General features: G+C 37.2%; 1 protein-coding gene across 2 annotated transcripts; it reads left to right on the forward strand.

The window, feature by feature from the left end:
- The first annotated feature begins 840 nt into the window (after positions 1-840).
- LOC143895514 (uncharacterized) lies at positions 841-19,623 on the forward strand. Of its 2 annotated transcripts, XM_077402704.1 has the most exons (5): positions 841-940; positions 2,074-2,193; positions 4,918-5,338; positions 9,046-9,681; positions 17,094-19,623. In XM_077402704.1, the coding sequence occupies exons 2-3, from the start codon at positions 2,189-2,191 to the stop codon at positions 5,252-5,254; spliced, it is 342 nt and encodes a 113-aa protein (XP_077258830.1). In that variant the 5' UTR covers positions 841-940; positions 2,074-2,188; the 3' UTR covers positions 5,255-5,338; positions 9,046-9,681; positions 17,094-19,623. The 2 variants fall into 2 exon arrangements, 1 of the variants encoding a protein (XP_077258830.1); XR_013256352.1 differs by lacking the exon at positions 4,918-5,338.
- The last annotated feature ends 485 nt before the right edge of the window (positions 19,624-20,108 follow it).

Genomic DNA, 20,108 nt, shown 5'->3' on the forward strand with positions numbered 1-20,108 from the left:
GAGCGTTGTATGCGTTGATGTGTCACAGCATGCTGTTACTTGAATCACGATACGATTTCACGTTGTCTCACTCGGCCCTCTTTTTCCGCTCTTCGAAAATAATCGGGGATAATCGCACGACGATTCCGGCACAGCGCACAGCGCGTTCAAAGCACGAAACGGTTCGAGATATGCCGCGTAAATGAATGCCATGCACATTCGATAGTCCAGACCAGACATATGGCGGCCCGGGGCCCGGGGTGGGACGAGCGATTATCGCCCGCGAATATCGCGACGAAACTGCAAATCACTCACAACTCACAATTGTCGTATGTACCAGGTATACCTTTGCCACGCACTTGAACCTTGATGCAAATTATTGAGCGCGTCGTCGATTATTCCCGCGAAACGAGGAGCAGGAGTGCCAATCGCGCGAACGAGCGCGCGTTCCGAATAACAGCACTCTCAACGGCACGGAGCGAGCAGCACGGCGACGCGCGCGCGGAGCACAAACACTTGACGCACATGTCCGAAATTCATCGGGAGAATGATTGAGTAACATATCCGCGTCGACGAAAACAAGTAGCAAGGCCGTCTCGCCGATGGAAACAATCTATCGTCCGCGCGTCGACTTCTAACGTACGCCGCTCCGAAATCGGCGGAGCCGGATTCATTCGACGGTCGCGGCGGGCGTCGCGGCATCGCGACGACGCGACCGGCGCGCGGCGGGCGGCGAGAGCGGCGAGAGCGGCCGAACGTGATTCGGCCGGATTCGGGGGCAATCGGGAGCTCGTCGGCTCGACTCGCCGCGCGGCGCGCGCGCGCAAGTAATACGTTACTCGTTGAACGTCGGTACGAGTCGCGGCGAGCGGCGACTGCGGCGAGACGTTGTCGCTCGAGTATAAGCAATTTCTTTCTCGCGAATCCTCCGGTTACAGAGTGTGCGTGTTGCAAGCTGAATGTAAGTATGCCGAATATTCTGTATTCTGTTTCTTCTCGTGTCGACTGCAACGTCTGGGATGGCCGAAATGGACGCCCGTACGCATCATCACATCACCCTCCCGTTCCTCCCGGCTGTGATTTGACGGGTCTCCTGCAATGTATGTGCCGTGAATGCCGTGATCGCTAAAAGCGAATTGTGCATCGAGATTGAGAGACAAATGATTCGAAGCGCGATACATCCGAATCGTTAATAGAATCGTTGTTCCGCGTGTCGCGGTGAGACGATAACCTCGGAATTCGTGTCGTATACGTGTCTCTTGCCTTTGCCTCCGTTTCGATTTCTACTTCGAATGAGTGAAACGCGTGGAAAGACGCTTCGGTGAATAGCTCGAACCTCTCATTGAGCACGGGAATTAATTATCTATCGAGTGTTTAATGAGAATAATCGCGCGTTTGGCGTTCTCATGCGCTTTGCTTGTCGCGATATCGCGAACGATCGCGAACGAGGGAGCGAGCTTGCTCCAAAATGCGTATGATTGTCGAGAGTGCGAATTAACAAGCTCAAACGTGCAGTGTATACGAATACAATTCTGTTTTTCGCAAACCGTCGCCGTCAAGATACTTAAAAATTATAAAACATTCTCTGTGGAACTTGTTCCCCAAATATTATTCGTTTCGATTACAAAATTTTCCATAAAGGCCTATAATATTGCCTCGCATTCGGATTTTTAAATTTTGATATGAGATACGTATTTTTTATAAATAAATAGCTCAGACAGCACACGTGTCTAAAAGACGTCTTATGGCCCGATTTTAGACGTTGTGCTGTCTGGGAAGTGTGAAAGTGAAAGAAGAGAAAAAGTGAGAGAGGGAGAGAGGACTATTAGAGATATATTTAACATATAATATAAATATATAAAATAAGTATTTACCGATACACGTAAGATATAAATATTCTCGATTGTAATTGGTCGAAGATCAGTTTAATATTTATATCTTACATGTGTCGATAAATATTAACTTATTTGATATATTTATATTATCTATATGTTATAAATATCTAATAGTAATAGATCCCTCTCTTCCTCTCTCCCTCTCTCATCTTTTCTCTTTCCGACACTGTAATGTATATATATATATATATAATTGCAGATATAGATGTAGCACGGAGGCGCACCAAAATGATGTTTTATCAGCAGTGTCAGAAAATGGACGTGGTTATGCTATTACACTCTACGGACATAGCACGGAATAGAACCAAATAATCATGAGGTAAAGGTACCACTACCCGGACGCTTGAGCATAGGAAATGTACCAATACCTGGACACGTATCTGTGTCTGGATGCTTTTAAAAATATATAAATATATATGAAAATGAACGCTTGGATATATATATTATAACTGCAGTTTTAAACTACAAGAAAAAATACTTTTATCTTTGATTTTAATTCGCGTTATACTTATAAATAATAAAGGTGTCCGGATATAGGTACACGTCCGGGTATTGGTATCTTTACCTCACGTATCATGGAACAGAATCATGGACATAGTGTGTTACCCATCGGAAATATATTCGTGGCTACGTGGTTCTACGTGCACGTTTTGTGCGCACAGAGGCGCCAGTAAACAGGTTTCTATCTAAAACATAAGTACGCGTCCACTCTCAGATTTCTCTCCGTTTAAACCAAACTCCGATTAATTATCAAATAATGCATTTGTTAATAAGGATAGGATTTCAATTGTACGCTAATACACAGAAAGAAAAATTATATTAAGAGAGACGTCAAAAATTTGAACAAAAACCGTAAGCAATTTTGTCGATTGAATTAATCGTCAATTAAGTTAATCAATTTAGTTGGAGGATCCCCGACTGAGAACGCTTCATTTATTATATGGCAGCATGTTACATGCTTTTTTTTTAAGCTACGCTTTCCCCATTTGTCATTGCTTTTTTTTCTCTTTCATGCGCAAACATATATGTTTATCTTTGTTTCGAATGTAGAATGCAGATATAAAGAGAATAGAACTCTCATCGTACTAATGCATACACGTAACGGAAGATACTTTGACGGGTTAGAGAAATTAAAAACTGGAAAGAGAAAGAAAAAGATAATTCAATGTTCGTGAGATTGCATTTTTTCTGGAAACAGATTTGAAATATTACTACGCAATATTGTTTTTCTGAAGTTTTTATTTATTTATTTTTGTCACTTACAGTTCCCTTTTTCACATGCCATGACTTTTTGGTTGTATTTTTTACACGCTCGTATATAATACATGTAAAATAATTGAGATATCTAAAAACAAAATTTTTTTTTTTGTTTTTTTTTTTATTGAAACTTCTACCAAAAAGACTGGCAACAAATTTTTTATTGGTATCCGAAGGGAGTTGCACTAGGCATAGTGGCGATATTGCGGTCAAAATAGTGCATGGAGTATTTATAGAAATATATATCGATGGTACATTGCAACACAAACGTTATAAACGAGAAAACAGTTTTTACAAAATCTCCAGGGAAATCATTGAATAAAAAAATATTAAAAAATAATAAAAAATTGATATTATTTTCATTGTCTTTCTCATAAACTACACATGTAAGTGTTCTGTGCTGTCTTTAATAAATTTAATTTTTTCGTCGTTACTGAACTTACTTTAATTTACGTAAATTGTACTTGTCGAATTTTGTCTCTATTATCTATCGGTACATAGTATAAGCAGTAAATTTATCTAATTGATCGGATTACGGATGTAGCCAAGTACAACCTTGTAAGTTTAAGTAGACTCACTTACAAGCTATACAACGGTGAAGCTGAGGAGTTCCGAGATAATAATTAATATCCAATTACTAACGGAGCAACTTTAGTTTTCCACGATGGTGAGCTTAATTAAGTGCTGCCTTCATCAATAATATAGGGTGTTGTATGCACGTGTATATTCATGAAACATATGAGCTGAAACATTTATCGGCTCGCGTTTCACGACGTTTTCAGCTTCTGAATTGAAATTTTAAGGGATTTGCGAGCGGAGATGGAACGATTTTCTCGGCAGGTTATTACTGTAATCGCTTCCTCGTTCATATCTGTATTTTGAGAACCACTGTGCATCTGTGCATTATCCGCGACGCGTCACATGACTGAAGCTGCGTGAACGTAGCATGAAGTTTCCTCTAGGTTCCCGTCGAAGGTAAATTACATTTAACCCTTCGATTGCTGCACGTTACGTGCATATAAGCTACTGAAGCGAACAGATCCATACGCTGTCTTCTGTACAGCAGACTTGCAACGTGAATGCACTAACGCGGTTAGGAAATTATGCGATTACGTAATAGAACTTGCATGTATGCATGTGTGATCGACCTTCGATTTGCAATGACACTTGTGTAATTATCAGATTCTTTAATCCTTTCAATATGCTCAAGATTTTTAAAATAGTACGTAAAACTTTCAAGACAAGAAACAAAAGTATATTGTGAAAAAAGAAAATACGATTTTATTTGCATAATCGTTTAAAGATTTATGCATTGCTACATAGCAATTATGAATATAATATATAATTATGTTCATAATTTCTATTTCACAAAGTTAAAATGCAGTTTAAATATAGACTATTAAAAAGATGATTAGAAAATATAGTTAGAATATAGAAATATAGAAAATATAGTTTGGATATTTTCCTGATAATCTTACTAAAATTGTATTTTAATCACGTTATGTTTTAATTTTTCCAATTTTTAATATAGGAGCAAAAGATGGAAGTTTGCATTGAATAGGTAGTTACGAAATGTAATAATTCTTCGAATTTACAAATGCTTTGAATAAAAAAGTTTTCCAAATTTCTGTTTAAGAAATGATTGAATCTCAAGTGCTATTAGTTTATATATAGATTCAAGCTGATGATCTTATCAATATGTTGAAGATAGTGTATAACGCGGCAGATCAATCTTTGTACATCAAAGACCGGATATTCTGAAATATATTGCTCTTATCTTTCGTAGGTATGCCCTTCCCTTCGTTTTGCGTAATATACGCGCACACGAAGGAATCGTGCATCTGCAAACCCTGGTTGTTGCCGTGGAATGCAAAGGAACGAGGGAGTTCACGGATGATCGCTCCGCGAATCGATTGGCGACCGAGCCGTCAGTCATCCAGGAAATTCCATTGTCGATGGAAAAATCGGGACTACGATCGGTACGACTCGGTCGTTGCCTCCATTATTACAACCCCGCGCCCCCGATTATGCGGATTCGTTCAGTTTCCGGAGACAACGGCGAGACGAAACAATGCGAGTTATTGTATGAAAATACGATCGCACACACGAGATTAGCGCGTTGAGCAAACGTTACGATCGCGCGTAAACGGTGACTTAAACGTATTGAAGTATCGACGTGAAGTCGACATATGTTTATTCGACGCGGGGTATGTACATACAGCTATATGATATAATTCGCGTAATTATATTTATAAAGTCGCTCTCACTTTTGTCCGCTCTACGTACAAGTTTGTGTAAGCTTCATTCGCGCGAGTTGCATCTGTATAACATGCGATGCTTAGATTTTCCGACATTATTCTCTTTTTCGATTAAATTCTCGACATTCAGATTTTGTTTTGAGACTACGCTTACATTATCCCATTCTCAAAGCAGGGTGTCGAGATTTCCATATAAATATGGCCTCGCGATTGCTGTCGCGTCTCGGTGGTCACAGCTCAACGATCTTACACAAATGAACGCATAAATTAAACTCCTTGTCCTGATGTACACGCGATGACTCACGCACGCAAACAGCGTCAAATCGTTGATGAAATTTGTCGCTCCTGAAATTTTATAAACAGTTAATTGTAATTATAATTGTAATTGTAATTGCAATTGTAAGTGAAACCGCGATGTGTAATATCGGAAAATTAGATAAAGTTTCTCAGTTTTATTTTATTGTTTATATGACATAGGTATATGAAAGGATCTAACCATTCGTGAAATTATGATATTGATAGATTGATAGATGCATTGGCAATGATGACGAACACAATAACAAAATGATTTTATGCATAGCTATAGAATAATATAATTTACATAATTATGTTACGAGTTACCGGTTAAATAACAAAAACTAAAAATAATAATAACTAATAATAACTTAGTAATAATAAACTTAATAATAATAAATTTAATAGTAATGAATAAAGAAGTAATAGCGTGTGCTGCGTACAGATATCGAGTGTCTCATGAAGTAATTAATGCATTATATTTTCTATTAATCTGCGTTTATAGAATACATTTTATATTTGTAAAACATTGCATTGTTATATTATAATTAGAAACGTATTCATGGCAGATAATAGCACACATCAGCATGCAATTTACGAGAAAAGAAATCGCTTAGTGTGTTTATCTTTGGTATTTCGCGGCTGATCGGCGCGTGATCCCGTGCGACAAGCTGATTTTCTCCGCTCTCAGGCGCGGCGAAACGTGCGGATCGTTTTCGATTTTTCACGCGTACTGATTCGTAGATAAACAGAATGTAAGGGGTATTTCCGTAAAGCACAGCTGGTGCCTGAAGCGAGGACCAGTATATTTACACGTGTAATCGTTCTTTGATTTATAGGGGACCAAAAGAGAGAGGTAGAGAGGGAGAGGGGAAGAATGGAGGGTTCCTTTACACCCCGGTTCCGACCCTTCTGATTCGCGCGCTGAATCAATCATCATAAGCTACGATTGTTCGCAACACGCGCTTTCCTTTCGCCCATTTTACAGTCGTCCGATACTTTAAACACTATTTCGTATAATGAATAATTGCTTGTCTCACAGTTACACTGTTTCATGTTTTTACAAATATTTGTACGAGATGCGGAATCTTAATTTGTCTAGTGCTTTTAAAATAACAGTATATAAAAAGTTATGTTTACAATATTAATATCATATAATATTTCGCAAAAAAGTCACAAACATTGTTTTCGTCAAACACGCAACAAACATTAAAGTTGCAATACAAAAATATGTGATCGATGCGTACAAGAGTTAAACAAATTTTTTAAGCATGTTTACTTTTGCCTGTACATAAATGTCAACTACTCTGCGTTGGTGTTTGTTGTTAGATTTATTGGACAAGTACATGTTATCGAGAAATTAAATGGCAATCATTTGGATACGTCACATACGTCGGCGTCGCCGGGAATTTCCGGTATAATGCAACGCTTAACTTCCGCTTATTTCGCTCAAAGTTTGAAGCTATAGACGAGGTCATGGGTCATCTAATTTATACTCGAAAACGTTATAACTCAGGCGAAGCCCCTGAGGGATTGAACGGTGTCGACGTGTGTGAGAGAGATTGTCACGGGATGTTACACTCCCTTCCTGTTCATCTGGTCGACAGCTTTGTTCGTCTACCGCCATCTTTTGGTCTCCTCCCCCGCGCGGTCCTAGCTTTTTGAAACCTACTTTCATTCCGTGTAATAGCTTTTTGAATGTCGCGGCTCAATGCGAAGCACGTGGAGTGTATCGGCTGGTTATTGCGGTGCGTTGATTCCTGAAAAGAAGACCGCATGAACATACGGTGGAAAACCCGTCGGGAACCTCATTTCCCATGTTATCCGTTTTTTTTTTTTTTTTTTGGATTGTGGACAGGAACGAAGCAAACATGTGCCAATAATCATTAGCCGCTATAGAGATGTCTTTTTCTTTCTCTTACACAATTGAGTCATATGATGCACATGAGTTTTGCAATTTCGTTTAATTGTTAAAAAGAGAAAAGTTTTTTTTTTACAATAATATGTTTAAGATAGCAATATACTATCTTTAGTTCATAAAAATTCTATATTTATACATAAGAATATGTTCTTTGATTTGCTTTTATAGTTTTCTTATTTAATATATGAGAACATAGAAAATTAATTAAACATAATATAAATGATTAAAAAACTTGTTAAAGAAATGACGTGCTAAAAAACTCTAAAGATTCTTATTTTTTATAATATTATTTTTACAGCGAAAAGAGATAAACACTTTTTCTCGCAGTATAAACTAATTAATTATTGACGGTACAATTTTTTTGAGGAGATTATAACAACTCAATAAAATAAAAATAAACCATAAAACCATCGTATCATCACAAGAAAAGAATCTTTCACAATAACATGTAATGGTCACATCAATGGTTGTTAGCATCTTATAAAGTTTCTAAGCGATAACTTCTATTTCAAGAAAAATACTTTTTATCGTCTTCCGAATAGTAAGAAGAATAACTTGTCTTTAAATAAAAAACCTAGGCTATATCTAGTATAATGGTATCTAGAAATTTATGGTGTAAGAAAAACATTTGTTTTCTAACTTGTGTGTCTCTAATACAATGAAATAATAAGGGTAAGCTATTGATAGGCCAAATTATTATGCGTGCAATAGGTCTTTTATATACAATGGATGTAGTTGTTAGGGGTGATGAAACACTTGTAAAGTTCTTAAGCTTAACTTCCATGTAGATTCTCCTTTTTCCGTGCTTCTCTGAAAAGCAACAGGGATAATTTATTTTGAGCCGTTTTAAACAAAGGCCAAGTTCTATCGTAGAGTCGTGATTTATATTATATCACAGAGTGTAACAAGAACTCACGAAAAACTTCGGTAAAGGCAACCTGTCCTCGTCAATCGAGAAGATCTTTTGTTGCCGTAGGACAACGCGACCCCATACTGCATAGAGATCACGCGACAGATGATTGCAAAGTTAGGTTCGAAGATTCTGCCTCATCCATCATACCTTCCATTTCGCTATGGTTTACCATCTATTTCGAGATTTGTTTCTTTTCTGAAACAAACAACGGAAAATGATTAACAATTATAGAGATTTTAAAAATGTATAAATTGTCTCTTACTGTTAAAAAATAATTAAAATTTATATGCATAATTTATGTATATATTGGAAAAAATTATTGAACGTACAGTCTACTTTGATCAGTACAGGTTAGTTAGATTAATAAATATATTGTGGCAAAAAAATTCTTTATTTATTTCTTTCTCTCTCTTTCTTTCTTTTTCTTTATTAAAAAAACTCAATTTCTATTGAACTTGATACTTAGAAATCGCTTTTTTTTTTATCTGCCAAAAACAATATATAACAAACAAAAATGAACCGTTGCAGAGGGCTACTGAAAGCATGAGCATCCAAGAAGACACAGCTGCCGAATCCTGAAAAGTACTACTCTTTTGTAAAGCTTGGTTTTGTCCGGATTCATTACGAGAGAGTCTGGTTGGTCTTTCTCCTCAACAGAGAAGTCCTTTTAACTGTTGAACAACCACGAATCTGTATCAAAGTCAAAGTTAAGTATAAACGGTTGCACGGTCATTGCAATTGAAATAATTTGCAATTTACTCACGTGGCTGAATTAAGAAATTGAAATTCCAATAATATGCAGGAAAGACACTTTAATTATGTTAACTGACGCACTGACTGAGAACAATTCCATCCGACTGATAAATGTCATATTATGGTGTGGCTTTCCGTTGGATTATATCGCGAACTTTGCTTTTCAGGCAAATTGATTGTGCACGTGCTACCTGTCCGAATTACACTTAGACGTTTCAAGCTTATTACGACATGCATGTAACTTGAATAATGGAGGAACATTGAGCGTGGTTGCTGTGCTCATCAGAGGATTATAACGACTGATATTAACTTGATAGGGAGAATCAAAAGTGTAGAACATGGTATCTAATGTGCTCGCTATGTTGGCTTTCAACATGGTATGGCGTTATCTATGTGCTTGCCACGTTACAGGTAATTTACGTTTATATTTATATCTGTGTATGATCTCATATTTTATATGTATAAAAAATTAATATACATTGCTTATCAACGTAATAAAAAAAATATCGAGGTTCACTATACTTTTGCTGTATATATATATATATATATATATATATATATATATAAACACTTTAAAGAATTTCAATTAATTAAAAAATTTCTCGTTGCAAATTATATTATAACGATATTGTTCGTTATAACTAACGTTAATTACCTTGTGGACTTTATTGAACTTAACAGATTTCTCTCTCTCTCTCTCTCTCTCTCTCTCTCTCTCTCTCGTTCTAATTACAATGCAACCATCGCATTTTTCCGATTCCGCGTATCGATCGGGCAATCTAGTGTTAATAACGTCGGTCGGTCTCTAAACAGGTCGACGGCAGTAGTGGGTCTTAAAAGAGCGAGCAAGAAAACGGGTATGGGATCCCACGACCAGGGGCGGGGGGTTCTAAAGAGACAGAACGAGAGAGTGGACGGCCATAAACCGAGAGGCTGTTTCGAGCGGGGGAACAAGATTATCGCTGTAAAGTTCCTATCTAACGAATTTATGAAACGCTACACCGTCGAGCCCTGATTTAATAACCACAGACTCTCCGACAGATCCCCCCCTCCCCCGTCTTCTCGCGTCTCTCGTGTCCTCCGTTATCGTAAATTCCCGTCGTCGGCGTGCGTTGGTCGCGGTAGGTGTTCGAAAGTCTCTTCTTGTTCGAGAGGTTCGTTGCGGGCGGGGAAGAGCGACGAAGGATCGGAGGGCGCAAGAACGAGAATCTTTCTTGGAATTCCGAGGAATTCCTTTCACTTGTTTCTCTTTCGGTTGCCGACCCGGTCGGACCCACCCCGTGAGATCCGTCAACGAGATATCGGTCGCTCTTTACTCGGCGCGGCTGCTCCCTCGGATCCCACGAACTTAATCCCCGCTTATATAATCCTCGATTGCATCTGCATCTGAGAGACGAGCGCGCGGCTCAATTTTTTTCATATGTAACTCAATAGAATGCAAGATTTACATTTTGGTAAACGTGGTGAAAATTAACGTTTTATTTGCGGTTTTAGTATGAGCGTATAAAGAAGGATTAAGCGATACTGTGTGTGCAAATCGATAAAGGTTTGCACGATACAAACATCTGAGAGACACGCCACGAACTGCTTGATTTGTTGCCGCTTAATTTATTCCATATAGGTACGCTAAAATGACCTGAAATGAAGGAATAGCGTGCTTCTTGCTCCATTCCTTTATTCTGCGAGACAGTGATTCAGGACGAAGGGTACCGACTGCCGGCAGATGCTGCCCCGTGAAAAATCTCCTCGCTCGAATGGCAACGCGGCGTAATCTCCTTTTATAGGTGACCCGAGAGGATGTCGGGCACGAGTATTTCAATGTCTAGTTTCCGCGTCGATGTGCGAGATAGATGCATTTAAATCGCCTAATCATTTTACGTCAAGCTGCCGCGTTCTCTTCCCGAAGTCTCCGTATTTTTGTTCCTGTCGTTTGGTGCTGGCAAGCGAGAACGTGAAAGCAATAAGGCACGTCATTGTTTTTGGTTTTTCGACGATGACGCGCGAATGCGTCTCACGATTTTCCATGTTTCCGACGTGGTTACCACGAGCAAATCTGCTTCTGATCTCCTTGCCGTTGGCCATCTTGGAAGCCTCTTCAATGGTTGCGAAGCAATTTTGGCGTATTACCGGTAATAACGTCGTTCTCGGTAAGTCGCATACCGTTGCGCACATTTGGCGAGTATGAAGTTTGTGATGCTGTAGGCATCTCCTAGTAAAAAACGACGGAAATTTAAGTTTCAAGTCGTTAACAGCCCGGTAAAGTTTTCCTGCTAGATAACTATGTATTTATCTTAGTTTTTAATGTATGTAAAAAATTAATTATATATTAGACCCAAAATTTCTTGCTTGTTTTTGGTATCATCATGTTCTGTTATTGAACTTAACAGATTGGGATCACGTTGACAATGACATTTTGGACTAAAAACTGATATCATGAGATGGATTATTAACATTACTGTTATCATCGTCTACATTTTCTAGATTAGAATATAACGAAGATATTTATGTACATCCTAAACATGATGGATAAATTAAATTATCTTGTAAATCTTGCAGTGTTATATCTAAATCGATGCAATTCTACGCTCGACACGTATATGTGTACGTATACTATATCTGTACCGGTATTAATTTTTAAAGAACATGAACCAACGGTACGGTGCTGTTACAGCTCACGTTACGTGTTGTCTACTCGATACATTCTGAATGATCTGTGATTTACAACGTCGCAGGTGACGTTGCTAGGATAGAACGATGGAGATGGTGAAGGACAATGCATGTGCTTCCGTTCTGCAGAATTCGAAACGTACAAATAATGCAATGAATCGTGTAACAGTGATTCTCGGTTTATGTTAAACTGATGTTAAATTCGTAATGAAATAAAATCGATTTATAAGTGTATACGATTTAGAAGTGTATACAAGTAACTATGACTATACGCTCTTAATTACATAATTATTATGTAACACAATTATTATATATCATTATGTTATGTAATTATTACATTAGGACGTGTATTAATAAATGTATATGATAATAAGTTTGCCTTATTATCATATCCTTAAAATGCGTCAGTCAATTCTGTTTATGCGGAAGCAATTTACCGAGACCGGTTCTTAAATGTTGAACTGCTAAATATACCTTTTTTACTATCTATTTACGTTGCTAGGGTATCGCTTTCTTATAATGACTCCTGATCAGAATTCGATTTTTTGCTAAATTTAACATCGACGCGACGACGATGATTTATAAAAAGAACGTATGCTGCATTTTACGCATATGGATTTAGCGTAAATCGATACTCTGGCCGATCGAACATCACCGACGAGCGTTCGGTTCATAAGTCAGTAGGGGGGAAAGCCGCGGCAGAGTGGCTTGAATCTTGACGTTAATCGTTGGGGCATGTGTACACACTCCAGGTGATATTCTCTCGGTAGCCGACATTTATTGCTCTCGAGGTAATGCCTTTTCCTGGGCCGTAAACAGGCCGTAATTTACGGATCTGCTTCGACTCCGGGCTCTAGAAGAATAATTGCTGGGACATCCGCGCTGTACTATATATGTATATACCCTCCACGTATGTATATCGTGTCTCGTGTGGTATTCTAAATTTTTACCGCGTCAACAATTTCACGTTAATTGACTGAATCGAATCAGAGCGTAAACATTCCCTTTCTTCGCATTAAAACATGAGCAATTGGTATAGCTTATTCTCTTGGTTTATTTTTTGATACTTTTTGCTATTTGTTGAAAAGAAAACGTAGGATATGTGTTTTTCTCTTTTAATATAAATTACAAGATATTTGTGCATGGATTTCAAATTGACTCCAATGCTTATAATTATGTTAATAATTAATTTTTTAGATTTATTTATATTTAATCGTACTTTTTTTAGCTAAGAGCTGAAGTTTGCGTAAAGCATTACAAAGAACATCGTTAATCGGAATCTTAGTATTAATTATATCTATCTCTTGTCGGTACATCTTTATTCACCTGTAATTTTCATAATTCCGGATCTATAATTTTATGACAATCGTCAGAGGAAAGAAATGATTTATGCGGATGATATAACATCGATGTTTCCCTCCCCGTTAAGGAAATGAAAAGAGAGAGAAATATATATAAAGCATTTATAAGTTGTCATTCCGCGAAAATTTTCGCGTTCTCGGAAGGCCGCGCTCGCCGTATATCAAGGCCGTATAGCCGTCTCGAAGACGCGCGTCCTCATTGATTCTACCTTCCCGTTTTCTTCTCTCGCGTTCTGTTTTCCGACCGAGAGCCTGAATCCCGAGATGTAACTCGAGTTCCCAACCACGCACAAATGTCATTTGTGGACGTGCCTTTGCGCGCGCGTACATCATCCCGTGGCGTATAGCTAACTGTGGGTGTGCGACAACGACACAACGAGAACGACGACGACAAGGACGACACGTCGACGGTGCGTCTGTTTCCATGGTTACGTTGGACGTGAAGCTAGGACCCCGTACGCCTCGTGCAACCCCCTTCGGCGCTGATGCGCGCAGACCTCGAGAGGGGTCCCGCCGAGAAAGGGGCTGGCCGCAGGCGAATTAAGAGTTTGAAAGGGCTCTATCTTCTCTACCCGGCCTTTTTCTCCCATCTCCCTTTGCCCTTCTCTTCTCTTCCCGCTACTCCCACGTCTTCTTTCTCGCGTGTCCTTCTTTGACGCGTCTCTTTCCGATTCTTCTCCTCTAATCACGGGTCGACGAACGCCTTCATCTTGCACCAATGTAAAAGTGGCTGGATCGTTAGTATCGAGCACCATCTGCGCTAACTCGCGAATAATCGTGATTAAGATCATGATTTGAGTCCGCGTTCTGTGTGTTTAGTCGGACAATTTTATTATCTTATTGTTAGTGCTATCAATCAGGAATAAACTTCATTATTGACATCAAAAATATCATTGATTTAGTACAATATTATAACATGGTGATAATCGTGAATTTATCCAACGATATTTCTTTTGTAACTTGTAACGTAATATCTCGCTGTAAGTTGTTTATTTTTAAAAAATAAGAGAGAGAATATATGTAAAAGATACGTAGACATTTTTTTAAACAAAGAAATCTTTTGATAATAATATGAAAAAGCATGAGAGAAAATGTTAAAAGTATAATAAGTAATGTAAGAAAGAATTTAAATAGTAAAATAGTAGATCAGTATTGTGAATATGTATATATCTATATACTGCATAGTATATAATTATTTGCTGGAAATAACAATATTTCGTATACATCTTTATGTAAATTAAATAACGAAATCACTTTCGCGCGTAAGAAAACCATACTTGTGTATAATTTTTCTTTATATAAGAGTATTTTACCCATGAAATATTCATTTATTTTGACATTTTTTATTCAATATCCCTTAATTTGTATTAATATTTTCATCTTATGGTTACTTGAGAATAATGGCCCCGAGTGATCAATTAGAAGCCCGGCAATTTAAACCAGTTTACTGATTTGCGAGACTCGTTTATGCAAGCGTTAATGAATCGTTAGTTGGTAATTTAAGCAGGATGCATTTCCAATGCTAACTGAACAGGATTAATGATCAATGACATATGATTCCCTGCGGCATATATTGCTTTGAAACGCACTTAATCGCGAAAAGACTAGATTTCGTTGTAATCCTACTTTTAATTGTCGTGAATTCTGCAACGCACTGCTTTCTCTCTTTTTCTCTCTGTACCTCTTTCTTGTCCCTCTTTAAAAAGATTTTACCGCAATTGAACTCTAAGAGGGGAGTTAATAATGTGTAAAATAAATCTCTTAATTTTCTTTTTATTATGTGAATCGCTTTTTCTTTCTCATATTTCTCACAATAAAAATATAATAAAATTCTATTTTACGTTATATATACAAAACTAATATTATTAATATATTTAATTTAATAATAATAATTTATATATATTTATATAAATAATTTATATAATATAATATTATAAAACAGTTTAATGGAAAACTCGAATTTCGAAAGTACTGAATAGGTACATTTTATAATAAATAAATATAATATGAAAATTATATTTACCATATATGTAATTTAACATTTGAAAATGGTGTTTAATGTACTAATAATCATTATAATTTTAATAAAAATGATAATTTTACATTAATTAGCTGATAAAACTTCAATATCTCATAAAATACTGACTTATCTCAACAGAGAAGAATATTTAAAATGCAAACTTGCTTGAAATAATATCCATTTATCTCGGTTACATTTCCCATATTTGCATGTGTTTATTTTCCAACTACTTAATATTAAATCCGTGTGTGTAAAAGTTTGTGGATATATTCAGGATTTTCTTTTAAAAATGTATATTCAGAGAAAAACAGATTTATAGATATATCTACGGTGATTGGCGCTTTAACGACAAGAAAAATGAACGCTGCAACTCGCGCGGGAGATTCGCCGTATCGAATATCATACGTTGATTTATGTACCGAGCACAAGCAATCGTAATTAAGGGGTTTGTAGTCCGAGTAATACGAGCAGGGCGGTATAGCTCTTGCAATACGGCCCGATCAGTAATTGCGTTTGATACGGCGCTGTGAAAGTTTATACGCGCGGACACACCGGCGCCGCCGTCAGAATTGCTTTTTAACATTCGGCGGTTTAATTATGTACGCGCGAGTGAGGCAGAATCGTGGCAAAACGTACATTGAAAGCTATATCGAACGTATCATTATTATGATAACTTGCACCGTTTAATTGCGCCACTTCTTTCGTCTGACATGAGTGAAATTGTCGTACTCGATCGTGATTGCGTACTAAAGTTATTTTTACCATGCAATGAATTATGCGCAAATACGCGAGGTTTTTATAAACAAGATGGCATTGATAACTTCTAGAGAATCAGGATTATAAGAAAAAAAGGATGCATCGAAAAATTAAAACGTGAAGATATGATGATATTGAATGAGAAAAGATATGAGGAAAGAACCAATAATATAATTAGAACAAAATTATACCTTGATATTTTCATGATATTCCTGATGATATTATTTCTTTCTGAAATGAAAGACACGAATTAGATTTTAACTTTGCAAAGAAATAAATTTATTGTGTAAATGTAGCTGCTATTTTACTTTATTATTAATGGCAAGTTCGTAACTAATTTTTTCTTTTCTATCGAAGAGAATGCTTCAGACGATTTATAATTCTCAACAAAATTAGGAATATTATAAAACTATATTTTATGCGTTGCATATATATATATGAAACATCTAAAGAATCATCAGACAATATACATGCATGCATACATAAAATTAAATATAAAATTTTATCTCAAATTTTATCGCAAGTTATACATTTATGTAACATATATTTTCAGTGCTACATGGCTCATTTTTTAATAAGAAATGGACATTAGTTTATATAAATATTTATTTCAATTTTTCTTACTTATGTAGAAAATGTAGATATAAAATGTGAGGTTGATTATAACGATTAGACATCGGATTTTCCAATTGCTCTTTTCCAACAATCTGCATATAAAATATGCGATGTCTATTAATGATACTATACATATGTACGAACGGTATGTTACAGTTTAACAAGGTTGCAATTTGCAAGGATCATTAATCTCGTTATACATTGCGACATTAATATTACGATAACATCATTATACATTCTCTTTTTGTATTTTTATTTATATAATATCAACAAAATATATAATTTAAAGTATTTCGGAGTCAAAAAATAAACTCTTCGTTTTCTATCTAAAAAATTTATATCTTTAAAACGTTTTTTAAAATGCTCGTAGATCGAACGATGATACGATAAATTCCTTTTTTCAGGCATCAAACATTTTCGTGGGCCTTTGGGACGTTCGTAGGCTCTACAAATTGCGTCTACAGTACCCGAGGGATAAAACGACCCGGGTTAACGTACCATCAACGAACGGGGTATGAATCGCGATGATGATTTTGTCCCCATCCTCGTCGCGGACGAAGCAAGCTTCCCGTGGTGCAGACAGAGCCCGTGTCACTACTTCCGCGAGCATACGATATATCATCGATGCGGCAGAAGCTTTTAAGCTGTCCTGAAAATACCGGCCGGCTGTACGAGTTATTAATGTCCCGCCTCCTTATAAAGTACTCAATTTTCGTTCTGTAAGGAGGAGAAATATTAGCCGTAATACGGCCACCGCCGCACAACGAGACGCCGCAGTATATCAGCTCGACGAAAATTACAGCGTCGACGAAGATGTTAATATCGGCGAACCGAAGTCTCTCTACTCTACGGGCGCGCACGCCCGCGCGCTTGCATTCGCAGAGTACATTGTTTTGACAAAAGGGCACCGTGGCGAACTTTACAGAGGACTTGCGAAACTCAGCGGTAGTCGCCGGTGAGAGCACACCGTCCTTGGACGATACGTACGCGATAAATTGAACATACGCGCCGAGAACCCAAAAAGTAGTTTGATATCAACTTCCCCGTAGTGACACGATCTTATTGTTTTAATATCGTTCATTACGTCTCTATTTCTCCCGAAACAACATTAAAATTTATTTTAGCATTACTATGCAAATTAATTTATCTAATCGAGATTTGCTTTTGAGTATAAACGTTGAATAAAAGATTTGGTATAAAAAATGTATAGCGCAATTTAACAATATGCTACACAGAAAGTGTATCTATTATAATTAATGACGGCAAGCATGTATGACTCGAGTTGAAACTAGATGTTATCACGTACACGATTGTAAACAAAATTATAAGCGCATACAGAATTCGAGAAATATTCCTCGCTTTACCTCTCTTGCGCGGCAAAACTTGCATTTTAGTCGCTTTTTGTAGATACAAAGTAACCCCACCAACAGTGGAACTTGGTCTGCAATATACAGTAATGGCGCGATGTGTGCGGATCATTCACGAGGACATGAACTTTTCGCGTTGAGATGGCGTATGCAAAGCTTGCGGTCCGCGGGTGGTACTCCCGGGGATGATTCTGAATCCCTGCATCGTCGAAGAGTACGTGGGGCCACACACTTTAAGCAAACTTTTCATCTGAGGGTCTTCCTACGGCTCCGGCATTCGGTTTCTTTCATACCCCACGCCGTTCCTGGGAGGAGCTTGTTTATAGCACCCTGTAGATATCGTAAAATAGGAAATAGCACCCCGGGGGCAAGACGGAGTTTTCCCCGAGACGTGATTGGAGTTAAGACAAGTCCTTCTGTCCGCCGGCGTCGAGGCCGCGTCTCCTTGTCGTTCCCGACAGTCCCGACCGAAAAATAAAGCATCAACGTCCCCAGTCTCGGAGTTATTTTAGTGAACGCGACGGAAAGGAGCAATGTCGCTTTTTAAGCGCGCATTTGTCCTCGTTGACTTTTTGCCCGCGCCAGATGTTGTATCCCAGATAATTGTAACCGATCACCCGTTGTTCCATTTGACTTTGAGCCACACGGCTTATGAGTGAATACCTTTTGGGGGGCCTAAATTACTCGCATTCCTTCCTATGCGTCGTATATACGCGTGTCTAAACTGCGTACGTGAAAATGCTGTTTTAAGCAGAATGTTCTTTCACTCACCATTAAAATCAATTATAAGTTCGTGTTAACGTGATAACGGTGATTTTATTTACAACACCGTAAGATATATCCTAAAGTTAATATGTAACATTCCTGGAGTGACTTGTGAACTCCAAAATTCGCCGTGATATTCTCAGAAACTGCTTAATTGCTAAGAGCGGTTTTGAATAATGTCGACAAACTTCGTGTAAGATCAGTTGAGATAATAATTTACACCAGCGACTAAATGGGACAACACGTTAATTATTCAATAGTAATAAAAATTAATAGTGGGTGCAAAATTATTAAAAGGGAACAAATATACTTTTCTTTTAAATTTTAAGTAATACATATATAACTATAGTGTTATCGGAGAATATTTGCATCATTTCCACTTATTGTTAGCCCAAGGCCCGTATTTAGTCATTTGAATCTCTCGTCTTAAAATTGTATCAGATGAGATACTCATATATAATGAAAGTTTTAACTGAGATTGTTAGTAGAAACGCGACTATACAAATACGGGCTTGAAATTTTCTTCCCATTTGTATGGGTGTGTGTGTGTGTGTGTATGTGTGTGAGTTCGCTTTACTTTGATTTATTAAAGATAAGCTCTTTTGAGTTGTTTCATGTTTCATGTCATGTAAACGCATACGTATAATATGTGCAATCAAATGAGTGCAACGCTATTTTGCAAAATGGTGCGCTACATATTTCTCTAATTTAATGTTTACAAATCGTGTAAATCTCTTAATGAGACAGAAATGTATAATGCCGATCCAATTAAGCTATGAATATGTATCAAAAACGAAATATACTTTTCATTTTACACGTCTAATTGACTTGGAATATATGAAAAATACAAGGAACAAAACTCGTAATGTTATAGATTACGACGTATGTACATTTACACAAATATTCATTATATTCGATTATGGAGTTCTATGGACACAGCTGTTACAATCCTCTTGCTTGTAATTTATAAGTGAGTCTCGGTCTGTCTGAAAAAATTGCTCGATAGTTTTCAGTTTACTTTTCATAAAAGATGCAAGTTATCAAAATGGATGGCCGTTCCACTTTAATGTTTAACAGAAAGGAGTTAAAAAATTTCATAAACACACTTAAGCGAATCGGATTTAGAAACGAGAAAGAAATTCATACACAAAATGGGGTTTCTTGCAAAAAAAAAAAAAAAATACAAAGAAGAAGGTTTTTACGAAACTTTTTGAAATATAGCTGATCGAAGAAGCGGTTTTTTACAAGTTAACATCCATAAATGCAGGAAGATAATAAAACCTTATT

Source organism: Temnothorax americanus, unplaced genomic scaffold (genome assembly GCF_048541705.1).
Source record: "Temnothorax americanus isolate GAGA-0224 unplaced genomic scaffold, ASM4854170v1 Scaffold1, whole genome shotgun sequence".
Classification (NCBI taxonomy): domain Eukaryota; kingdom Metazoa; phylum Arthropoda; class Insecta; order Hymenoptera; family Formicidae; genus Temnothorax; species Temnothorax americanus.